At 42.3% G+C, this 20718-nt stretch overlaps 1 protein-coding gene across 2 annotated transcripts in view; it reads left to right on the top strand.

The window, feature by feature from the left end:
* Positions 1 to 20718, top strand: part of DTNBP1 (dystrobrevin binding protein 1) — a 129929-nt gene that overhangs the window by 35902 nt on the left and 73309 nt on the right. For both annotated transcript variants that reach the window (XM_080807295.1, XM_080807294.1), the window contains exons 5-6: positions 781 to 913; positions 13850 to 13982. In XM_080807295.1, the coding sequence (XP_080663421.1) occupies positions 781 to 913; positions 13850 to 13982 (266 nt within the window). The remainder of the gene's footprint in view (positions 1 to 780; positions 914 to 13849; positions 13983 to 20718) is intronic.

Below are 20718 nucleotides of genomic sequence, written 5' to 3'. Positions count from 1 at the left end.
TTCAAAAGATGACCTCTCCCTGCTCCTTCCAAATCTTATTCTAAGCCTTTTCCCTCCCACCATGTTAAGACCAAAACAAAATTGTCTGGGAGAAACTCCCGATTGTCATTTTCTGTATAGTCTTCAGTAAAAGAAGTTAGTGTTCTTTCAGGCCCATCTACTATGTCACAGCCGTGCTATCGGGAGCTTTACGTCTGAATTCCTTCTCTGTTAACAGTGCTTTCCCCCATTTTTTTCAGGAATCGGTCAATTGCCTTAATTCCTTCACATACAAGTACTGTTCATGTTACTTTTTGCAGTGTGTTGCTGTTTAAATATAAATTCAATCGTATATATTCTAAGTGGATTCAGTAACTTTTCTGTTCGAAAAAGCCTTTTTGTAAAGCAAATAATTATCCGATAATTGTGGTTTGGGTTATTGTGTTTTCTTTTCAGTTGTTTGAGTTGGGTTTTTGATTTATTTTTTCTAGATTTGGATTTTCAAATACATAGTTTCCTTAAAAACAGGGTATATTTAGAAGTAATTCTAAGGTTAGTTCTGGACTTTCTCTTCTCTGGGTTATGATGCAGTGAGACAAGCAGTAATTTGAGGTTTTCTGCACTCAATGTGAAGCTGGTGCTTTTCTAAGAAAGAAAACAAGTCCAGTTTTCTCTGGGGGGTCCTGTTGTGGACACTCAGTGGAGGGGTTTTAAAGATAACACTGAGTAACCCTCATTCTGCTGTCATTTCCTGGTGCCTGAAATCTGCTTTGACTTTGCCCGTGCTCCACTGTGTTGCAGCTGGTGGACAGCGAGGTGGTTATGCTCTCAGCGCACTGGGAGAAGAAGAGGGCGAGCCTGGTCCAGTTACAGGAGCAGCTCCAGCAGCTTCCCGGCTTAGTAGCGGATTTGGAATCCATGACAGCAAGTCTGAGTGAGTTTCGTGTTTGTATCATGTCCATCACTTTTAGGAAGGGGAATAATTATACAGAAATGGGAAGAAATTCAAAGCCCTCTAAGAATACATTAAATTCTTAGTTCATATGATATTTTGGAAAAGAGTGACTTCTAACTATAACTTGTAACTGTAACTCATAACTATAATTTCAATGTCTGATTAACAGAGGGTTGGTTGGACAGGAAATAGTTTTAAAGTACAGAAATTATTTCGAAAATAAATCACTAACCTTTTCTGCCTCTGTTCAGCTCAGGAAGCACAATTACAATTTTTTGATTCTTAGAGTGACTCGTGTATGTGTGTGTGTGACATTATATCTCAGTGTAAAAGGATAAATATACAGGGCGCCTGGGTGGCTCGGGTTAAGTGTCTGACTCTTGATCTCAGCTCAGGTCTTGATCTCAGGGTCATGAGTTTGAGCCCCGCATTGGGCCCTGCGTTGGGTGTGGAGCCTACTTAAAAAAAAAAAAAAAAGTACAAATATATAAAATAAAAGGGGTTATAGTGACTTTGTTCTGATTGTAGAATGTACTCTGGAAGTTAATTGCTTTAAAAATGAGGTCTGCTTAGAGCTTTGTGTCTTGAAAAGTTGTTTTTTTCCCCTCTCCTTGAACACTTGAGGGATGAAACAAACCCAGGCAAATGAGGGTGCCTGTTTGGCTCACTTTATACCTGAGGAGGTTCATATTGTTTTGTTTTGTTTTCATTGGAATGAATTTTGCTGATATTCTTTATTTCTTGGGTTTATAGTAAAAAAAAGTTTTGTTTTCATTGGAATGAATTTTGCTGATATTCTCTATTTCTTGGGTTTATAGTCAAAAAATTCCCTTTTATGTTTGATAGCACCACATAATGGGATAATACTGTGGCTCACTTTTCTGACCAAGCTTAAGATCTTAGTGAAGTATAAGAGGTAGGAGTATCTATGCAGGAAATAAACTTCCCAGGCCAATAACCTGATTCAGTCTTTATAGGTTAGAAGGTACAGATACCCTACCATCTCTTTCTGGTGTTCAATATTACCCTTCTTAAGCAAAACAAAAATGGTTTACAAAGCCAGTAATTAGTTGTAAAATGGTTTTTTTGTGTGTGTGGATAAAATGGACCTGAATGGCATTGGGAATGGTGTAGCTGAGAACAGTAGCTAACATTTATAGCACCTGTCATAAGTCAGAGACCACGAGGTGCTCTACAAACCTGATCTGTAATCCTCACATGAACCTTTTCAAAGTAGCTATTACTGTCCTACTTTATAGCTAAGGAAAGTAAGGCCCAGAGAGACCGTGAGGTGCTCAGGGCGACACACTTAATAAGTTGTGGTTCCAGGATCCCCGTGACAGAGATGATGTCCTTAGAGGGGGATGATACAGGATGGCAACTGTCAGCCTCATCAACTATATGCTCTTTTTTTTTTTTTAAGATTTTATTTATTTATTTGACAGACAGAGATCACAAGTAGGCAGAGAGGCAGGCAGAGAGAGAAGGGGAAGCAGGCTTCCTGCTGAGCAGAGAGCCCGATATGGAGCTTGATCCCAGGACTCTGAGATCATGACCTGAGCCGAACGCAGTCACTTAACCGACTGAGCCACCCAGGAGCCTGGGATGTGGATCATTTTAGGTTGTAGCTTCCCAGTGACTTAAATCAGAGGATAAGGGAGTGGTAAGTGGCACCTCTGGGGATCTCCTGCATTCTAGAGATACTCATCCTTACCCCATTAAATAGAAGCAACCTCATTACCTCTTTTTAGTCAGGATCAATCATCCAGCCAGTAGAGTGATGCTTTTCTTTGTTTATTGATTTACTGACCTGAAGAGTGGTCAAGTGGCAGACTCAATATCCAATTTAGTGGAACCATTTTCTTTTTTAAAATTTAATTTAATTTAATTTTTTTATTTGACAGAGATAGAGTGGGCAGAGAGGCAGAGAGAGAGGAGGAAGCAGGCTCCCTGCTGAGCAGAGAGCCCGATGCAGGACTCCATCCCAGGACCCTGAGATCATGACCTGAGCTGAAGGCAGAGGCTTTAACCCACTGAGCCACCCAGGTGCCCTACAATTCTAATTATTCTCCTAGTTAATTTTGCTTGGGAAATGCAGTTTATACATATAAGTCTTTCTTAAAATAGAATATGCAGGCGTGCCTCAGATACTGTGGGGCTTGGTTCCAGATCACTGCAGTAAAGCAGGTATTGCGATCAAGTGAGTCAGATTATTTTTTTTTTTTTTGGTTTTTCAGCTCATATAAAAGTTATGTTTATGCTATATTGTAGTCTGTTAAGTGTGTACTAGTATATGCCTAAAAAAGTAATGTATGTTCCTTAATTAAAAAGTACTTTGTTGCTGGGGTGCCTGGGTGGCGCCGTCAGTTGGGTGTCTGACTCCGGGTTTCGGCTCACATTGTGATCTCAGGGTCCTGGGATTGAGCCCTGTGTTGGGCTCTGTGCTCAGTATGGAGTCTGCATGGCATTTTTTTTCTCCCTCTCTCTCTGCCCTTACAGCTTGTGCTCTCACACACTCTCTTCCTCTCTATAAAATAAATAAATAAATATTTAAAAAGGAATACTTCGTTGCTGAACAATGCTGTCACCTCAGCTTCCAGCGAGTCGCCGTCTTCTTCCTGCCGGTGGAGGGTCTTGCGTCCGTGCTGCTGGCCGCTGACTGGCCAGGGTGCTGGTTGCTGAAGGTGGGGTGGCTGTGGAAGTTCTTAAAATAACACAGTAATGAAGTTGGCTTCATCGATTGACTCTGACTTTCATGATTTCCCCGTGGCTTGTGATGCTGTTTGGTAGCCATTTTACCCACAGTAGAACATCTTTCCGAGTTGAAGCCAGTCCTCTCCAACCCTGCTGCTGCTCGATCAACTAAATTTATGTAACAGTTTTAATCGCTCATTGTCGTTCCAACAGTCTTCACGGCATCATCACCCAGAGAAGCTTCCATCTCAAGAAACCACTTTCTTTCCTCATCCATAACGAGCCTCTCCCCATGAGGTTTGATCACGAGACGGCAGCAGCTCAGTCCATCTTCAGGCTCCACGTCTAACTCTGGTTCTCTAGCTCTTTCCACCACATCTGTGGTGACTTCCGCCACTGACATCCTGAACCCCTCCAAGTCATCCTTGCAGATGGGAATCAGCTTCTTCCAAACTCCTGTTCATGTTGCTATTTTGACCTCTTCTCATGAATCATGAATGTTCTTACTGGCATCTAGAATGGTGAGTTCTTTCTGGAAGATTTCCAATTTGCTTTGCCCAGATAAACCAGAGGAATCACTGTCTATGGCAACTTCAGCCTTACAAAATGTCTTTCTTAATAAGTAAGACTTGGAAGTCGAAATGACTCCTTGATCTACGGGCTGCAGCGCAAACATGAGAACAACATATATCTTGTTGTCCATCTCCCCCAGCTCCTGGGTGACCTGGTGTGTTGTCATTGAGCCATCATATTTTGAAAGGAATCTTTTTTCCTGGTCAGTAGGTCTCAACAGTGGGCTTGAAATAGTCAACCATGTTGCAAACAAATGTGCTGTCATCAGGCTTTGTTGTTCCATTTATAGAGCACAAGGTTGTTAAAAAGCCTAGGGTCTTCAGAATGGCGAGTGAGCATTGGCTTCAATGTCAGGTCAGCAGCTGCGTTGGCCCCTAACAAGAGAGTCAGCCTGTGCTTTGAAGGCAGGCATTGGCTTCTCCTCTCCAGTCCTGGGGGGCATCTTCATCCACTACAAGGCTGCTTCACCTGCATGGAAAACCTGTGCTTGGTGCAGCCACCTGCATTAGCTCAGCTCTACCTTCTGGAGAACTTGCTGCAGCTTCTCCCTCGGCACCTGCGGCTTCACCTTGCACTTGGTGTTTTGGAGAGGGTTTCTTTCCTTAAACCTCTTGAACCAGCCTCTGCCAGCTTCAGACTTTCCTTCTGCAGCCTCCTCACCTCTCTCAGCCTCCACAGAGCTGAAGAGAGTCAGGGCCTGGCTCTGGATCAGACTTTGGCTTAAAGGAATGTTGTGGCTGGTTTGATCTTCTGTCCAGACCGTTCAGACTTTCTCCATGTTGGCAGTACGACTGTTTTGCTTTCTTGTCATTCATGGGTTTGTTAGAGTAATACTTTTCATTTCCTTCAAGAACTTTCTCTTTGCATTCACACCTTTGCTAACTGCTTGGTGCAAAAGGCCTTGCTTTCAACCTGTCTCAGCTTCATCATGCCTTCTTCACTGAGCTTAATCATTTCTAGCTTTTGATTTAAAGTGAGAAATGTGTAACTCTTCCTTTCACTTAGATACTTAAAGGCCATTGTATGGTTATTAATTGGCCTCATTTCAGGATTGTTGTGTCTCAGGGACAAGGGAGGCTCCAAGGTGGGGGCGGGGAGTGGCCCCTTGGTAGAGAGAACACACGCAATACTTATCAGTTAAGTTTGCTGTCTTTTATGGGTGTGGTTCATGGCATCTCAGATCAGTGACAGTGGCAACATCAAAGATTACTGATCACAGATCACCACAGTAATAATAAAGTTTGAAATATCACGAGAATTACCAAAATGCGACATAGAGACATGCACTGAGCAAATGTTGTTGGAAAAATGGCACCAGTAAAAATGCTCCATGCAGGGTGGTCACAAACTTTGAATTTGTAAATAACACAGTATCTGGGAAGCACCATAAAATGAGGCTTGCTTATTTTGAAGAGTTAATTCTGTTTGCTTAAAAATAGCTCAGATCTAGGTGGTTTTCATATCTGTTGCCAGTCTGAATTGCCATTAGCATTTGAAATACATGCTGTCTGTGGTTTTCACTGTGTTGTTGTTCTTTGTCTGATATGTACAGTTAGTAATTAATGTGTACCGCTGTCTGCATTATGCTGTATACAGTACTGTCACAGTAACGTACCCAGCTGTAGAACAGACAGAACAGGAAGTCTGAAGGCCTCCTATCTGTTGATTTTGAAATTGAGACTTTCAGATAACAACTTAAACACCTTGGACCGGGCGCTGATATTCTTTACAATAGGAAAATATTTTAAAGCCAAATTTGGTGGGGGTAGGTTATATAAACATATATCTATATCATTAATGTAGTTTATGAGGGTTTTTTTTTGAAGATTTTATTTATTTGACACAGATCACAAGTAGGCAGAGAGGCAGGCAGAGGTGGGGGGAAGCAGGCTCCCCGCAGAGCAGAGAGCCTGATATGGGGCTCGATCCCAGGACCCTGAGATCATGACCTGAGCTGAAGGCAGAGGCTTAACCCACTGAGCCACGCAGGCGCCCTATGAGTTCATTTTAAGGAGTATGTTCCATTCCTAGATATTGGAACCCAGTGTTTTGTTTTATTTATTTATTTTTTTTGAAACCCAGTGTTTTAAATGTTTGCTCATATATTGCTGGATTCTTTTATTTTTTGGCAGCTTCAGAATCTCTCTTATCACCGGAATACTTTGACATAATAGTACAAGGCTTAAATAATCAAGCAAATTATTTAAAAAATTTTAAAAACTAGGAAATAGTAACTGACCTGTATATAGTCCCAGGGTTCCCTTAACTTCTTTGAACTTTGTGCTCTTTCCATGTCAGATCTGATACCGTATCCAGTGGGTCCCACCATCTTCCGGGCTACATGTCCTTTTCAGTCTTGCTCTGACCTGTGGACTGTCTGCCCTTATTACAGAGTAAAGGACTTATGTGATGTGAGCAGTCTGAACCTTGATGATGCTTTTAAGTGTGCCTTATCTTATAGCTTAATAAACACGACTCCTGATTACCTGATCCCCAGGAATTGTGATGTAAGACTGGATAATCCCTTCATTTTTTTTTTTTTTTTCAAATGGAGTGTGATCCATTCATCTCACATAAGCCTGTGTAATAGATAATTACTGGTAGTTTGATGTTTAAAAAAAACATGATACCCTGGGAACTGGAGAATAAGGGCTGTGAACTTCTCTCATATCTGGGTTTGGATCCCAATACGACAGCCTCATGTGGGACCCCGTGCAGGCTTCTTGAGCACTCCAAGCTTGTTTCCTTGCAGAAAGAGGATGAGAGTTCCTGCTTCAGAGGGTGGTTGGAGGGTTGAACGAGATGACAGATGTGAGGAGAGCACTCAGCTCAGTGCTTAGTACCTAGTGAGACCTGTACCGAGTGCTGTGGGCTCTGGGTAGACGTGGGGACTATAGCACTGCACAGGACTCGGTACCTGCAGATGCTGACGTTCTAGTGGGAGTCTCTCCAGCCTTTGCCAATGTACAAAACCACTATTCTTTGGCAGAGGGGTTTGGGTGGATGTTATGTAACTGAGCTTATCCTGTAAAACCGGGTAGGATGCAAAGCCACAGCATGAAATGTGGTAGGTGAACAGTGTCATAATCTGAACGTTGGTAGATCATGTATAAGGAGAAAAAAAAAATGGAATGTTATCCACCAGCTTCTACAGACGTGCTTCTTCTGAAATAACCAGTGTCCATGTTGTCATAAAACTGGTAAAATGTGTGGAAAGTATTGAATTCTCTTGAACTTCCACTAGAGGGTAGCCTAACCCTGTTCATGTATTGAAGTTTAACACGTCAAGGGCCCCTGGAGTTTCTGCTCTCGCTTCGTTTAAGTGACCTACTTTGAAAAGACTGTTCTCTTCTTCCGGAGCAGAAGAATCTGTGAATTCTTAGATAACAAAGTGCTGTGAGAGTGACAGCCATAGACTCAGTTTGTATCTTTCTTTTGCTGTGACCTAACCTGATACATTGTTGTTTTGCTGTCTTTCTGGAATTTGAGAGCCTCTAGCCAGGCGACTGCCCCAGCCACAAGTGTTTTTGGGAACTGGGTTATTTTTATTGTTCAGGTTCCTTTCTGGGATTAGGCCCTTCGGGAGGCACATTAACTCTCTTTAGACACCTTTTCATGTGCTCCCCAGATCTCGTTTGTGCCATAACGGCGTTTGCAAGTTAATGCACTTCTTAAAGTTCCCCATCACTGCCGTATTATCGTATTACATAAAAGGGTAATGTAAGCATTTGAAGACTCTTTCAAGCCTTTTAGTACCTGGCCTCTGTGACCTCTGGGTTTGCAACCAGAGGAGATTTCTTTCTTCTTCGAGGCTACTTGTTTTGTTAGAAAAGTACTCATTAAGTATGAAATAATTTTAGTGTGCCGCCCCATTCTTCATACGTAAGTGGTTCCCCTGCAGATAATACGTATTTCACACAAATGGCCCAAAGAAAAATTCCAGACGGAACCGCTCTTCCTCTGGGACGGTCTCCTCACAAAGATTTGTGAGGCTCTCTCCTGCACAGCTGTCAAGCATTCCCACATGGCTTCTCACAATAAAATTCCACCGATCTTTTCCACTGATCACTAAATGAGACATATGCTGCTGTTAGAGCGAGCAGAGTGGTCAAGTCTGAGCTGCTTGTGAAGGTGCCTGTGGAGGCCTGCTGGTGTCTTATGCACATGCATTCTGAGTTTGGTTGCCTACTTCCTCATAGATGCGATTCATTTTGTCGTGGGAAATGAGCAGGTTGGGACTGGGACATTCAGTTTCTGCCATTTAAATGCGATATAGGGGCACCTGGGTGGCTCAGGGGGTTAAGCCTCTGCATTCCGCTCAGGTCATGATCTCAGGGTCCTGGGATCCAGCCCAGCATCGGGCTCTCTGCTCAGCAGGAGGCCTGCTCCCCCCGCCCCCGGCCTCTCTGCCTACTTGTGATTTGTGATCTTTGTCTGTCAAATAAATAAAATATTTTTTTAAAAAAATAAATGCAGGGGTGCCTGGGTGGCTCGGTGGGTTAAGCCGCTGCCTTCGGCTCAGGTCATGATCTCAGGGTCCTGGGATCGAGTCCCGCATCGGGCTCTTCTGCTCAGCGGGGAGCCTGCTTCTCTCTCTCTCGCTCGCTCGCTCTCTTTCTCTCTCGGTCTGCCTCTCTGCCTATTTGTGATCTCTGTCAAATAAATAAAAAGTCTTTTAAAAAAAATAAATGCAATATAAAATATTCAGAGTACACATCACATACATAAGCTTGTAATTACTTAAAAGGACTTTTTAAAGTTTTTAATATAAAAAGGGAAGAAAATGTATTTTTGTCAGTATAGTTCTTCTGCATCTGATTACTGATTTCAAGCCAGTCAGAGTTAAAATGGAAAATTTCCATTGCTTTTGCTGCTCTAACTCACTGATAAAGGGGCCTGGTCTGACATATCAATAACAAAGTACCATTGTGTTGCCTGATTTTTTCTAACTTCTCTGCCTATGTTTAATTTATCCTTTTACAAAATTTAGCATAACCTCCTAATATTTAAGTTCGATGACCATGAATCATGCGGTTGCTTTTGTGGTTATTATTTGATGTTTTAGTGGGATAGAGCCATTCTTAGTTGAGTTCAGTAGACTAGGTATTAAGGGATACAAACATGCAAACATACAGTTATTACCCTTAAGACCCTTCCTGATTCCTGAGAGAATACTCAGGAATATACAAGTAGTTGTAGAATATCAGAGTTTAAGCTCTATGCGAGGTTCAGAGATGTGGAAGCGCAGGAGAGGAGGGAGGGCAGGCGAGCACAGGCATCCCGGGAGCAGACAGAGTCAGAGAGACAGGAAGGTGCATGAGTTGTCTTAGGGTGGTGAGTGGTCCTGAAGGAAGGAAGGGAGTGAGACTGGAAAAGTAGGCTGTGGCCCTTGGGGGGGCGGTGATAGATATCTGAATACTAAGAAAAGGTGGTAAACTAGATTCTTTTCTTTCTTTCTTTTTTTTTTTTTTTTTAGATTTTATTTATTGATTTGAGAGAGAGTAGGGGGATGGAGCAGAGGAAGAGAGAATCTCAACCAGACTCCCCCCTCCACCTGTCCTCTGCACCCCCCCCCGCCGCCCCACTTTACTCCCCCCCCCCCCAAGCAGGGGGCCTGATGCAGGGCTTGATCCCAGGACCCTGAGATCATGACCTGAGCTGAAGGCAGATGCCTAACCGACTGAGCCACCCAGGCGCCCCTACACTGGATTCTTCAATTACTCAGGAACCTTTAACTTAATAAAAGGAGAGAACAGAAATAGGAGTTTGTGGTAGCAATGAAATGGACACTGAGTCTCCCAAGAGTTTTAGATCTAGATTTGCCATTCCGAAACACAAGAACATGATGCTGTCAGTCAGTTCCGAAGCATGTACTGTTTGTTTCTTAGTAGTAGTTCCAGGCTGGTACTAAACCAGTCCCATGTTCCACTTGGTTGCCATTTTATTAACACAAGAGTGAACCAGGGTGGCAAGTTTAGTATGTATCTAGAAGACTGTTTCTCTCCATGAGAAATGAACTGGCCTGCATAGGTATCAAGGCATTTCATTCAAATTCCTGGCCTCATTAGTTCTCTATCACAACAGAGCTAGACTCTAAATACAAACTGCCACCTGTCCCAGTAAAAATTAAAAACATAAATACATGTGTGTATGTCTTCAAATACAGAACAAGTATTGATTCCATTACTTACTTTCTTTTCAGCAAAATCATTTGAAATTTAATTCCTCTCACTTACAAGAGATCTTAAGTCTAACAACATAGTTTTGAGTATAATTTATAGGCATGTCAGTTTCCTAGAAAAAATGAAATTCTCGATATTTTGGTCTGTTAGATCCATAGGTGTTCACAACATGATCATTTCTGGTCTGCAGAAGTATTAGTTTCAAATGACTTTTGTATGAGGGGCTCAGTCAGTTGAGCATCCAACTCTTGGTCTTGGCTTAAGTCCTGATCCCAGGTTCATGTGATCGAGCCCTGTGTCAGGCTTCGTGCTCAGTGGGGAGTCTGCCTGAGATTCTCTCCCTCTGCCTCCCTGTCTGCTGTCCTCCCTTCCCTTTGCTTGCATGAGTGTGCGTGTGGACTCACTCTCTCTCAAATGAAATCTTTTAAAAAATAAATAAATGACTTTCATGGAACTCAGCTATTTTTTATACATTTTTTTCTCTGCATTTTTTTTAAGATTTTATTTATTTATTTGACAGGCAGAGATCACAAGTAGGCAGAGAGGCAGGCAGAGAGAGAGGGGGAAGTAGGCTTCCTGCTGAGCAGAGAGCCCGATGTGGGGCTCGATCCCAGGACCCTGAGATCATGACCTGAGCCGAAGGCAGAGGCTTTAACCCACTGAGCCACCCAAGCGCCCCTTTCTCTGCATTTTTTTTTTTAAGATTTTATTTATTTATTTGACAGACAGAGATCACAAGTAGGCAGAGAGGCAGGCAGAAAAAGAGAAAAGGAAGCAGGCTCCCCGCTGAGCAGAGAGCCCCATGTGGGGCTCCATCTCAGGACCCTGAGATCATGACCTGAGCTGAAGGCAGAGGCTTTAACCCAGAGCCACCCAAGCGCCCCTTTCTTTGCATTTTTAGTAGTCAATTATAAATTACTGTCAAGTGCTAAGTTAGGTACACTTTGTATTTATAATTTATACAAATTTATATTTGTATTTATATTTATATTTATATTATATTTGTATTTATATATATGTATACAATGTTTATATACTGGGCCCCATTGGACCCTTTTGACAGCTTTGCAGGATGTGAACTGTTAGCCCTTTTTTCACTGATGAGATGTCTCACATCATTATAAGGGGCAGAGCTGGTTTCCAAGAGTGCTTCAAAGCCCGCCTCCTGGCCAGTCCCCGGTATGCTAAGGATAACAACTTAACATGCATGATACTGCAGGAACCAAGTAGCTTAGAGTTAAATGGATTTCATATTAAATTTAATTATTCTAGTTCTTATCACTAATCAAAGTGAAATAGCCTTTTAAATAATCCTATTAGCTATGATCGCCATTTAAGACCCCGTCAAGCTAGTTATAACAGAATGAGCTGAATACTGCTTCTTCAGGGCCAGTAGTCCTAGCTCCGAGACTGAGGCGCCTACTCGTTTTTCCACTTAATGTAATAACAACAACAACAAAATAATGTAAACAGCAGTGAATACAATAACATCATTTTGCCAGTTTTCCCGCACACAAACTCTCTATGTATCATTCAGGTCATTATTAAAAAACTTGGATTTAATTCCTCGTGGACTGAAATTTAGATTTTGCATATGGTTTTGGGTTAGGCTTTCCATGATCACGTCTCACATATAGTAAGTCTTTTGTGGCCCAGGAAGATAGATTCAAAACTGCTATGAACTGTGTGACCGTCAGCCCTTTGCAGCCCTCGCACAGGCTTACGGTGACCTGTCAATATCTGGGAGTACCTGAAGTACTTTGAAAAGGAGTACTAAACTGTCATCACACTTTCACTTTTCAGGAAAATTTTATTTTCCCCCAAATCCATGTCTTTAAGCCCTAAGTTCTACCAAACAGAAGAGGGAGGTTGGATAGGTAGCCTGGATATTTAGATCTTTGGATCAGAGGTTACAAACAGGCCAAAATTTGCATCTTAATAACCGTAAAACTGCAAGTTGAAATTTGTGGAGTTGGCGTCTAATCCCGATGCTACAAAAGCTGCTTTGGGAGGTCCTGTGGAAATCCAGTGGATACGTGAAGGAATTAGATGCGCCGTAATTTTATTTAGCTGTTTATGTGAAAGTGGGACTGGAAGTCTACACAGCTAGCTTGCTCCTTCTCTGCTGCCCCGTCCCTTCCCCACTGGGTGGCTGTGACTTCCAGATTCGAGGGTCGTTCTCTTGCTGGACCTTCCCCTCACCTCCCTCCTCTGTGTTAGACGCCACTCTGAGTTTCCCGAGCACTGCATGCCTCACTCTGCCAGGACGTGGTGTCGTTGAAATAGGTCTCTCCTGCTTTCAGCTCTTTGGTACAAGGACTGTCTTTCTCATCTCTATGTCTGGCACACGGGGTGTTTGGCAAATGGGCGCACAGTGCTGTTGGAGTTCTTTAAAATCTTCGGCCTCTAAAACTTCTCTCCTGTTGAAACAACCAGCCCTCACTTCTACAACTAGGAAGTCCTCGTTCACCGAGCACCCGATCAGTTCAGAAATTGTCGTAGCGCAGGAGGGACTCAGTTTTGATTCCCAGTTGCCCTTCAGTCGCCAGGTGACCTTGGGCAAAGCGCTGAATTAATTTCTGCAGGCTTTGGTCTTGGATCTTTTAAATGAAGGCTTTTACTAGAACATGACCTCCATGTTCCAGTAAAGCTGCCACGCTCTGTGGCCTAGAGGCACAGTAGACACCTCAGTGGTCTGGTGGGCCGAGCTGAGGCTTTTCCCCACCACCCGGTGCCCTGGGCTTACCCAGTCTGTACAGCTCGGCAGCGACTTGTGAAGATTGCTGTGGACCATTTGCCAGGGCAAAACAAATGCTCTGCTCAAGTCACTTGGAATCTCAAATTTTAAATTATGTTTGGTATAATTTGTGTTAATTATAATTTGCTATATTCTCCTTTGAAAATTGATTATTCACAAGTGGTTTATGGGATCATTAGGATATCTCATTAGATGAATCACGATGCTCTGTTTCCTCATCACCCTGGTTAATAGAATATTTAAAGTATTTTGGAAAATTACATCTTGCAAATGCTTGAAATATAAAAATAAAGTGAAGATAATTTGAGGTACATTTTAAAGATGGTCAGTATATTTTATTTTGCTTCAAGAAAGCTTAATAAAGGGGCGTCTGGGTGGCTTAGCGGGTTGAAGCCTCTACCTTCAGCTCAGGTCATGATCTCTGGGTCCTGGGATTGAGACCCTCACTGGGCTCTCTGCTCAGTGGGGAGCCTGCTTCACTTCCTCTCTCTCTGCCTGCCTCTCCGACTAGTTGTGATCTCTGTCTCTCTAATAAATAAATAAAATTAAAAAAAAAAAGAAAGCTTAATGAAGAATATTAAATAAATGCAAGACAGTTTCAACATTTTAAACTTTGTAACTTTTGGACATGCTTTTTTTCCCTCTGTGATCGAAGATTCTGACTTTTTACATTTGTTTCTATTTTTTTTGGACTTTCTGCACTTCCAGCTCATTTAGAGGCTAGCTTTGAGGAAGTCGAAAACCACCTGCTGAATCTGGAGGATTTATGTGGACAGTGTGAATTGGAAAGATACAAACATATGCAGTCCCAACAACTGGAAAATTACAAGAAAAATAAGAGGTGAGTTTGAAAAATTGGTCAGCTGTATTCATTTACATGATCTTCTTTATAAGTTTGGGCCAGTAAAAGACAAAGGTTGCAACATGTAAAACTCATTTGTAAGCTTTCCAGAATATGACCTTGATATACATAGTAGTTTGGTACCACTGTGTGTTGCCATTTTATGGAGACGAGGCTGGGATCAAAGGTGGAGGGGAGCAGAGCAACAGGCAGAGCTCTCCCAGAAATTCTGCGGGAGCCCTGGCCTTATTTTCTCCCAAGTGGCGTACCCTGAGCCGCTTTTTCCCTTTTCTTTCCTTTCTCCTCCTTTATTATTAGAGCAGGAAGAAAAGGAACCTGAGCCCAGGCTGGGGAAAGAGGCTTGTGGGGTTTGAAGCTCAGCTTTGTCACATGCTGGTTGTGAGGCTTTATGCAATTACTTGATCTCTCTTAGGCTCAGTGTCTCTGGCAGATAGTGAGGATGATACTGTACCCACTTCCTAGAGTTGTGAGCATTAGATGGGGTAAGAGCTATCAGGCCCAGTCAGCTCTGTAAGTATTAGTTATACTCATGGCCATTGTCATAGGGCTGATAGGAACTCGATGCAGAAGAGAATCCTGAGGGTGACAGCTTGTGGGACCAAGTAGCATCCCAGTTCATACAGTGCCACCTTGGGCAGGCTCGGGGGGTCCCTGGTAGCTGATAAGAGTGCTGAGATGGTCTGGGGTCTGCCCTGCACAGAGCTGGGAGTAGAGCTGGGGGGTGGGGTGTGTCTGTGATAGGTGCAAGAAAGCAGAAGTTGTGGGATTGGAGTCGGTCTTGGGGCTAAGAACAGATTTGGAGGGAGAGGAAGAAAGATCAGCTGGGCAGAGTACCCTGTGGGTTTTAAGATTATTGGCAAATTGAGTTGTTCTGGATCCAGGGTGTAGTGGTAAAGGAGGAATGGGTTGTTGACATGGACAGGAAGTACTGATTACTGGCATACAGGAGGTTAAAAAAAAAAAAAAAGCGAAGCTACTATGTAGGTATTGTAGATGATCACACTGACATCATAGTTTTCTAGAATAAAGCCAAGGGATGGGGCGGAGATGAAACTGAGTATTCTGAAATTTTTGGTCAGGTGCATGTGTTTCTATGGCTGGGTCTTAGATGTTAATGAGCCAGATGAATCACCTGGGCAGTGTTTCAAATGCAAACTCCTGGGCTCCATCATTGGACAGCCCCAATTCCCAAGTCAATTCCAATGGTTTTGCTGTAGACAAGCCTTCCAGGCAATTCTGTCACGGGCAGTTCAGGGAGAGTCCTTTTAAGAGACAGTCAGGTGGGGGTGAGATGGGGTAGTGGGCAGGCTGTACATGAAAGAGCTTCGAAAGGAGCCCCACGGGGGCTGTGGATAAAATTGCTTGGAGAAGTTTATAAGTATATGAATTTTTCTGGAGGTGCTTTCTGTAAATTGCATTTGCCTACAGAGATTACAGGAGGGTATGTTGCAGCCTTAAGAATGGAGTCCTTTTCACAGATAGGACTTTTGAATGAGTGGGTGAGCGCTGGGACCCAGGGGCTTTCAGACTCAATCATGGGGCATGAGAGATGAAGAACTTTCTCTCCAGAAGAGGAGAGAACAACCCGAGATACCAGAGTTCGAGATGGTCGATTTAGAGATGGTTTGGCTTGCCTGTAATTTTAAATGAAAAAGTAGGGAAATAGTCTGTTGTCAAAGTGTTAATCATGTAAGGAAGTTTATTTATAATACAGTAGGTTTCAAGGAGCATAATAGGAAGGCTTAGAATTTTGAAAGGAAACTTTTGCAGGAAATCGGGCAGCATGTATATAAGTCTTGTGAACCCTAGAAGTTACATGGTTTCCTCATCTGTAAAATGGAGATAATACAGGACCTTACAGGGTTATGTTAAGGATTCGGTTGGTAACGTGCTAAGAATAGTGCTCAGCATGGGGTGAATGCTGTGTCACTTGGCTCGCCCTGGCTGACTTGTATGAGAACATGTACAGCTGGACTGAGAGGTATTCCGTATTTGTACCAGTTATGTTGTTCTGCTAGTTGAACACAGGAATCGTATGAATATCGTGGCTTTTCTATTCCATATGCGTTAATATTGATTATTTGAAAAAGGGTATCTGGTACTTTAGTAGGTAAAATTAAATTTCAGGTTTTTATAACCTGATTAGATAGAAAAAAGTAACAAGATTTGGAACTATGAGGTTTTATATCTTTTCTTCACTTTCATCCAGTGACTTAAATGTATTTTAATTAATGCATTATAATTTATATGTTATAAAATGAAAATTAATTTTAGTATTTGGAGAGTAGCACTGCCTGTAATTTAAGTGAAAGTCAAAATATACTGAATGGGTCTTAATATGTTTCACGAAATTGAAATGACACAGTACTTGTCTTTTAAGAGATAGAATTATGTAGTAGAAAGAGTGTGTCTTTAAACTCAAAAGACCCAAGCCCTGGCTCTGTTGGTTACCAACTTGTTCACTAAGCTTTACCAATAACGTAAACAGTTGATCAACACATACTTTGTATATTTCATGTACTGTATGCTATAATCTTACAATAAGCTACAGAAAAAATATTACTAAGCAAATCGTAGGGGAAAATACATTTATAGTATTGTACTGTATTTATCAAAGAAAAATCTGGATACGTGGACCCATGCCATTCAGACCTGTGTTGTTTAATGGTTAACTGAATATTGAAAACAGAGAGGTTCAGTGAGAGTCTGCATATCACACAGTAGGGCTATTTCGGCCTCTGTCCTCACTGGCTTGCAGAAGTCTGCCAGCCAGACTTACACCCCCTGTGCAGATTATTGGAGGGCTCATCTGAGAAATTGAGACACCCAAAAGAAAAGACCTGCCCATGTGGACCTTTGGGGGAGTGCTCTGGTGAAAGAGCGGGGTCTGCTTCATAGCACCCCCCCCATGCTGAGCTCCACACTGGTGTATGTGACTTCTAATCAGGTTTGTGGTGCTTCATTCTTAAATAGGAAGGGGCAGCTGGGGAGTAATATCCAGTGGAGGAAAGCTTTAAGAGTGAAAGGGGCCAAAATAAATAGAAAATAAACAAACTAATAATAATTTTAAAAAGCATCCAGACAAATGAGAGACTATGAGGGGAACAGAAGGAAACTTACAAACAGAAATCATAATTAATAGCCTCAGGTATACGAGGCCACCTTCTAAAGGACCATTTTGCATTTATGAGACATGAACAGGATGCTACAGAAAAGGAATAGTAAGAGACAAGAAAGAGCTCTCAGAAATACAACATGACAGCAGAAGTAGTAAACTTCAGGTGAAGCATTGGGAGATCAGGTTTGGCCTCTATGTAAGAAAGCACAAAGATAAGAAAAGCTAAGAATGTTGAGAAAATTACAGAATTCATTCCTGAGTCCCATATCGACTAGAAGCTTCAGAAAGAAAGGGGAAGAAAGGCAAATGTATTAAAGAACTAATACAAGGTAACTGTTCAGAACTGAATGATATGAATAAGTTTGAAAGGGCCCACCAAGTACCTGACAAAAATGAGTGGGAAAAGTCCATTGTCAATGCATTTTTTTTTCTTGTCAATGCATTTTTTAATAAATTTCACTACACTAGAAATAGAGGTCATAAGAGTCTTCAGAAAAATCTTCATATTAAGGATCAGGAATCAAAAGGAACTTGAGAATGGTTCTAGAGCTGGAGAATGATTTTCACTTTACATTTGCTGAGCAACATTTTCATCAAGTGGGAGGAAATGGTCTTTTCCAGCCATACAGGGGCTCGGATTTTGTTCATGCGCACACCACACCATATCAGGAATCCGTGGGAGGATATGCTCCACCGACAAGGGAGTAAACCAGGGAGAGGGAAGCACCGACACAGAAGAGACACGAATTGCAGTGAGGATCCATCCAGTGCGGAAGAGAAACAACGGGAATGCTTAGCGGGATGGCAAAGAGAAATTTGAAGAGGGCCGGTGAGCCATCCAGACTGGAGAAGGAAGACCTTCTGGAGGATTCCAAGAGCAATGTTTCCAAGGGAAAAAAATGAAACTAATGGGTTTTCTGATAAGCTTGATCGTATTGAGAGTTTTATAAGCTCTGATGGCAAGTCTTTAGCGATAGGTAAAACTGGCCAAACAAGTCAACTGTTAACACTAAGGGAGAACACAGTTTTACAAGAAGAGAAATAAAACACCGTATGACTCCATTACAAACAGTATTTATAGAACTCTGTAATAGCTAATGTGGAGTTAGGCTACAATTCTGATATAACTTACTGGAAAGATGGAGAAACTTGCAGACTATGAGGGAGGGATTCCACAGCAGGGGATCAATATGTAATATTTAAAATAGAAAAAAATGAGTATCGATGTTGGCATATTGTTTAGAAAAAATGGAAGTAAATACCAGAAATAGCCAAAAGAATGGAATGTAGTTTCTTGTGAAAAGCAGGACAGGAAGGTGGAGAGATCTGGGGCAGGGAACGCTGATCCTCCTCATGGTTAAGCCTGTGGGCACTAGTTGACTGAAGGAATGTACATGTGTCATTTTGATAAATACAGATACTGAATTTAAAAACACTCTAGAGTGACGCCTGGGTGGCTCAGTCGGTTAAGCTGCTGCCTTCGGCTCGGGTCTTGATCCCAGAGTCCTGGGATCGAGTCCTGCTTTGGGCTCCTTGCACGGCAGAGAGCCTGCTTCTCTCTCTGCCTCTGCCTGCCACTCCCTGCTTGTGTACTCTCTCTCTGTCTGTCTCTCTGATAAATAAATAATAAATGAATAAAATCTTTTATAAAAATAAAAACACTCTAGACTGAGAAGATTGCCACTGACAAAACCTTCCATGATCACATAAGTTCCAGAAGCACTCCGTCCTATTATTAGCCTCATGGAGTTTTGTAGGACATGTCAGTGCCTTCAGAGTGCTGGGAATTCCTATAGTAAAGAAATTTGTTCGACCCAGCCCCTCACCGCTTGCTTGCTTCCAAACCAGTCTGTGTGTAATACATGTTAAAATGCCGTGACTTGGTATTTTCTGTATAACACCATCTGAAAAATTTTCAAATACTGGTTCCCCAGATTAAACTTCTTATTATTTGATTCCACAGGGAAGAGATTCTTAAAAATAAACCTCCTTCCTTTTTAACAAGATGCCCCATAATCTGAACTGATGACTTTTCTTGCTCTAAGGAAGATAATATGTGGTAACAACAGATTGGTTAGATGGTGTGTGTGTGTGTGTGTGTGTGTTTAAAACGTCTGCACGCTGGGGCGCCAAGATGGCTTGGTTGGTTAAGTGTCCGACCTTTTTTTCCCCCCTTAAGATTTATGTGTGTATTTATTTATTTATTTATTTGAGAGAAAACAAGTAGGAAGGAGGGGAAGAGGGAGCCGCAGAGGCAGACACCCCGCTGAGCAGGGAGCCCAACTTAGGACTGGATCCCAGGACCCTGAGATCATGACCTGAGCTGAAGGCAGACGCTTCATGAACTGAGCCCCACTTGATGCACCAAGCATCTGACTCTTGATTTTGTGCCTGAGATGTCAGATAATTCAGAAGATGCGTTAGCCGTACACGCCAAACTCATGGATTCCTGGCAGTAGGAAATAAATACTTCTCATCAGATAAGAAGAGTTGATATTTTGTTTTTCTTTTCTTTTTTTATTTGAAGGTTGTTGACAAGAGTCAGTATTTTGTTCATGAGCCAAAATAAAGAACTTCAAACCATTCACATGTTTGTCTATCCCTACTGGAAGAATGGACCTGAGATTTGGAAGTAGTCATGGTATTCGGTGGAAGAGGGGGGTTACAAATGTGTAACAAAGGATAATTTCTTTTCTTTCTTTTTTAAGATTTATTCACTTATTTTAGAGAGAACGAGTAGGGGGCAGAGGGAGAGAGAGGATTCCAAGCAGAGTTCACACTGGGCGAAGAGCCCGACCTCATGACCCTGAGAGCACGACCTGAGCCAAACCAAGAGTTGGATGTTTAGCTGTGCCACTCAGGTGCCCCTGTAATAAAGTATAATTTCTGGTGATTATGTAGGATTTGAAGAAAATAGGATAATGTTCTCATGGTAAGGTGGTGGGGGAAGCTGCTGTCATCAGGGTGAGCGGGGAAGGGACTTCTGAGAAGGTCCACGAGAACCAGGACCTGAATGGGAGGGCAGCCGTGTAAGGATCTAGCATTACACAGTTACACGCAGAAGAAAGAGGAGGGACAAAAAACCTGAGCCATGGGGCGCCTGGGTGGTTGGTGAACCACCACCAGTTGGTGAAGCATCTGCCATGGCTCAGGTCATGATCCCAGGGTCCTGGGATCGAGCCCCACATCGGGCTCCCTGCTCAGTGGGGAGCCTGCTGCTCCCCCTGCTTGTGCTCTCTCTCTCTGTCAAATAAATAGATAAAATCTTAAACAAAAATCATGAATCATGAGCACTGTGAGAGAATGGAGAAGTGGAGAATCCCAGCCTTCTGAATTTTTCATCTTTCCACCATTATGTTCCTCAGCATGCTTACTAAGATTCTTTCACAATAATTACCCTTAAACCCATACATAAGTGTATAACTTTATTAAAATATTTCTTATTTCCAAATTTTGGGATCCTTTGTTTTCTTCAGCATGCAGCATACTGTCAGAATTTCTCTGAAAATAGCTACATCTTGAAGAAGACAGTGATTTTAGTGATTCCACTTAATTATAAATGACTCATAATTTTCACAGTCTTCTCTTGGCCTTGAA

The sequence above is a fragment of the Martes martes genome, assembly GCF_963455335.1.
Source record: "Martes martes genome assembly, chromosome: 6".
NCBI lineage: Eukaryota > Metazoa > Chordata > Mammalia > Carnivora > Mustelidae > Martes > Martes martes.
Note: the sequence above shows the minus strand (reverse complement) of the source record. Positions and strands in the feature narration are given on the sequence as shown.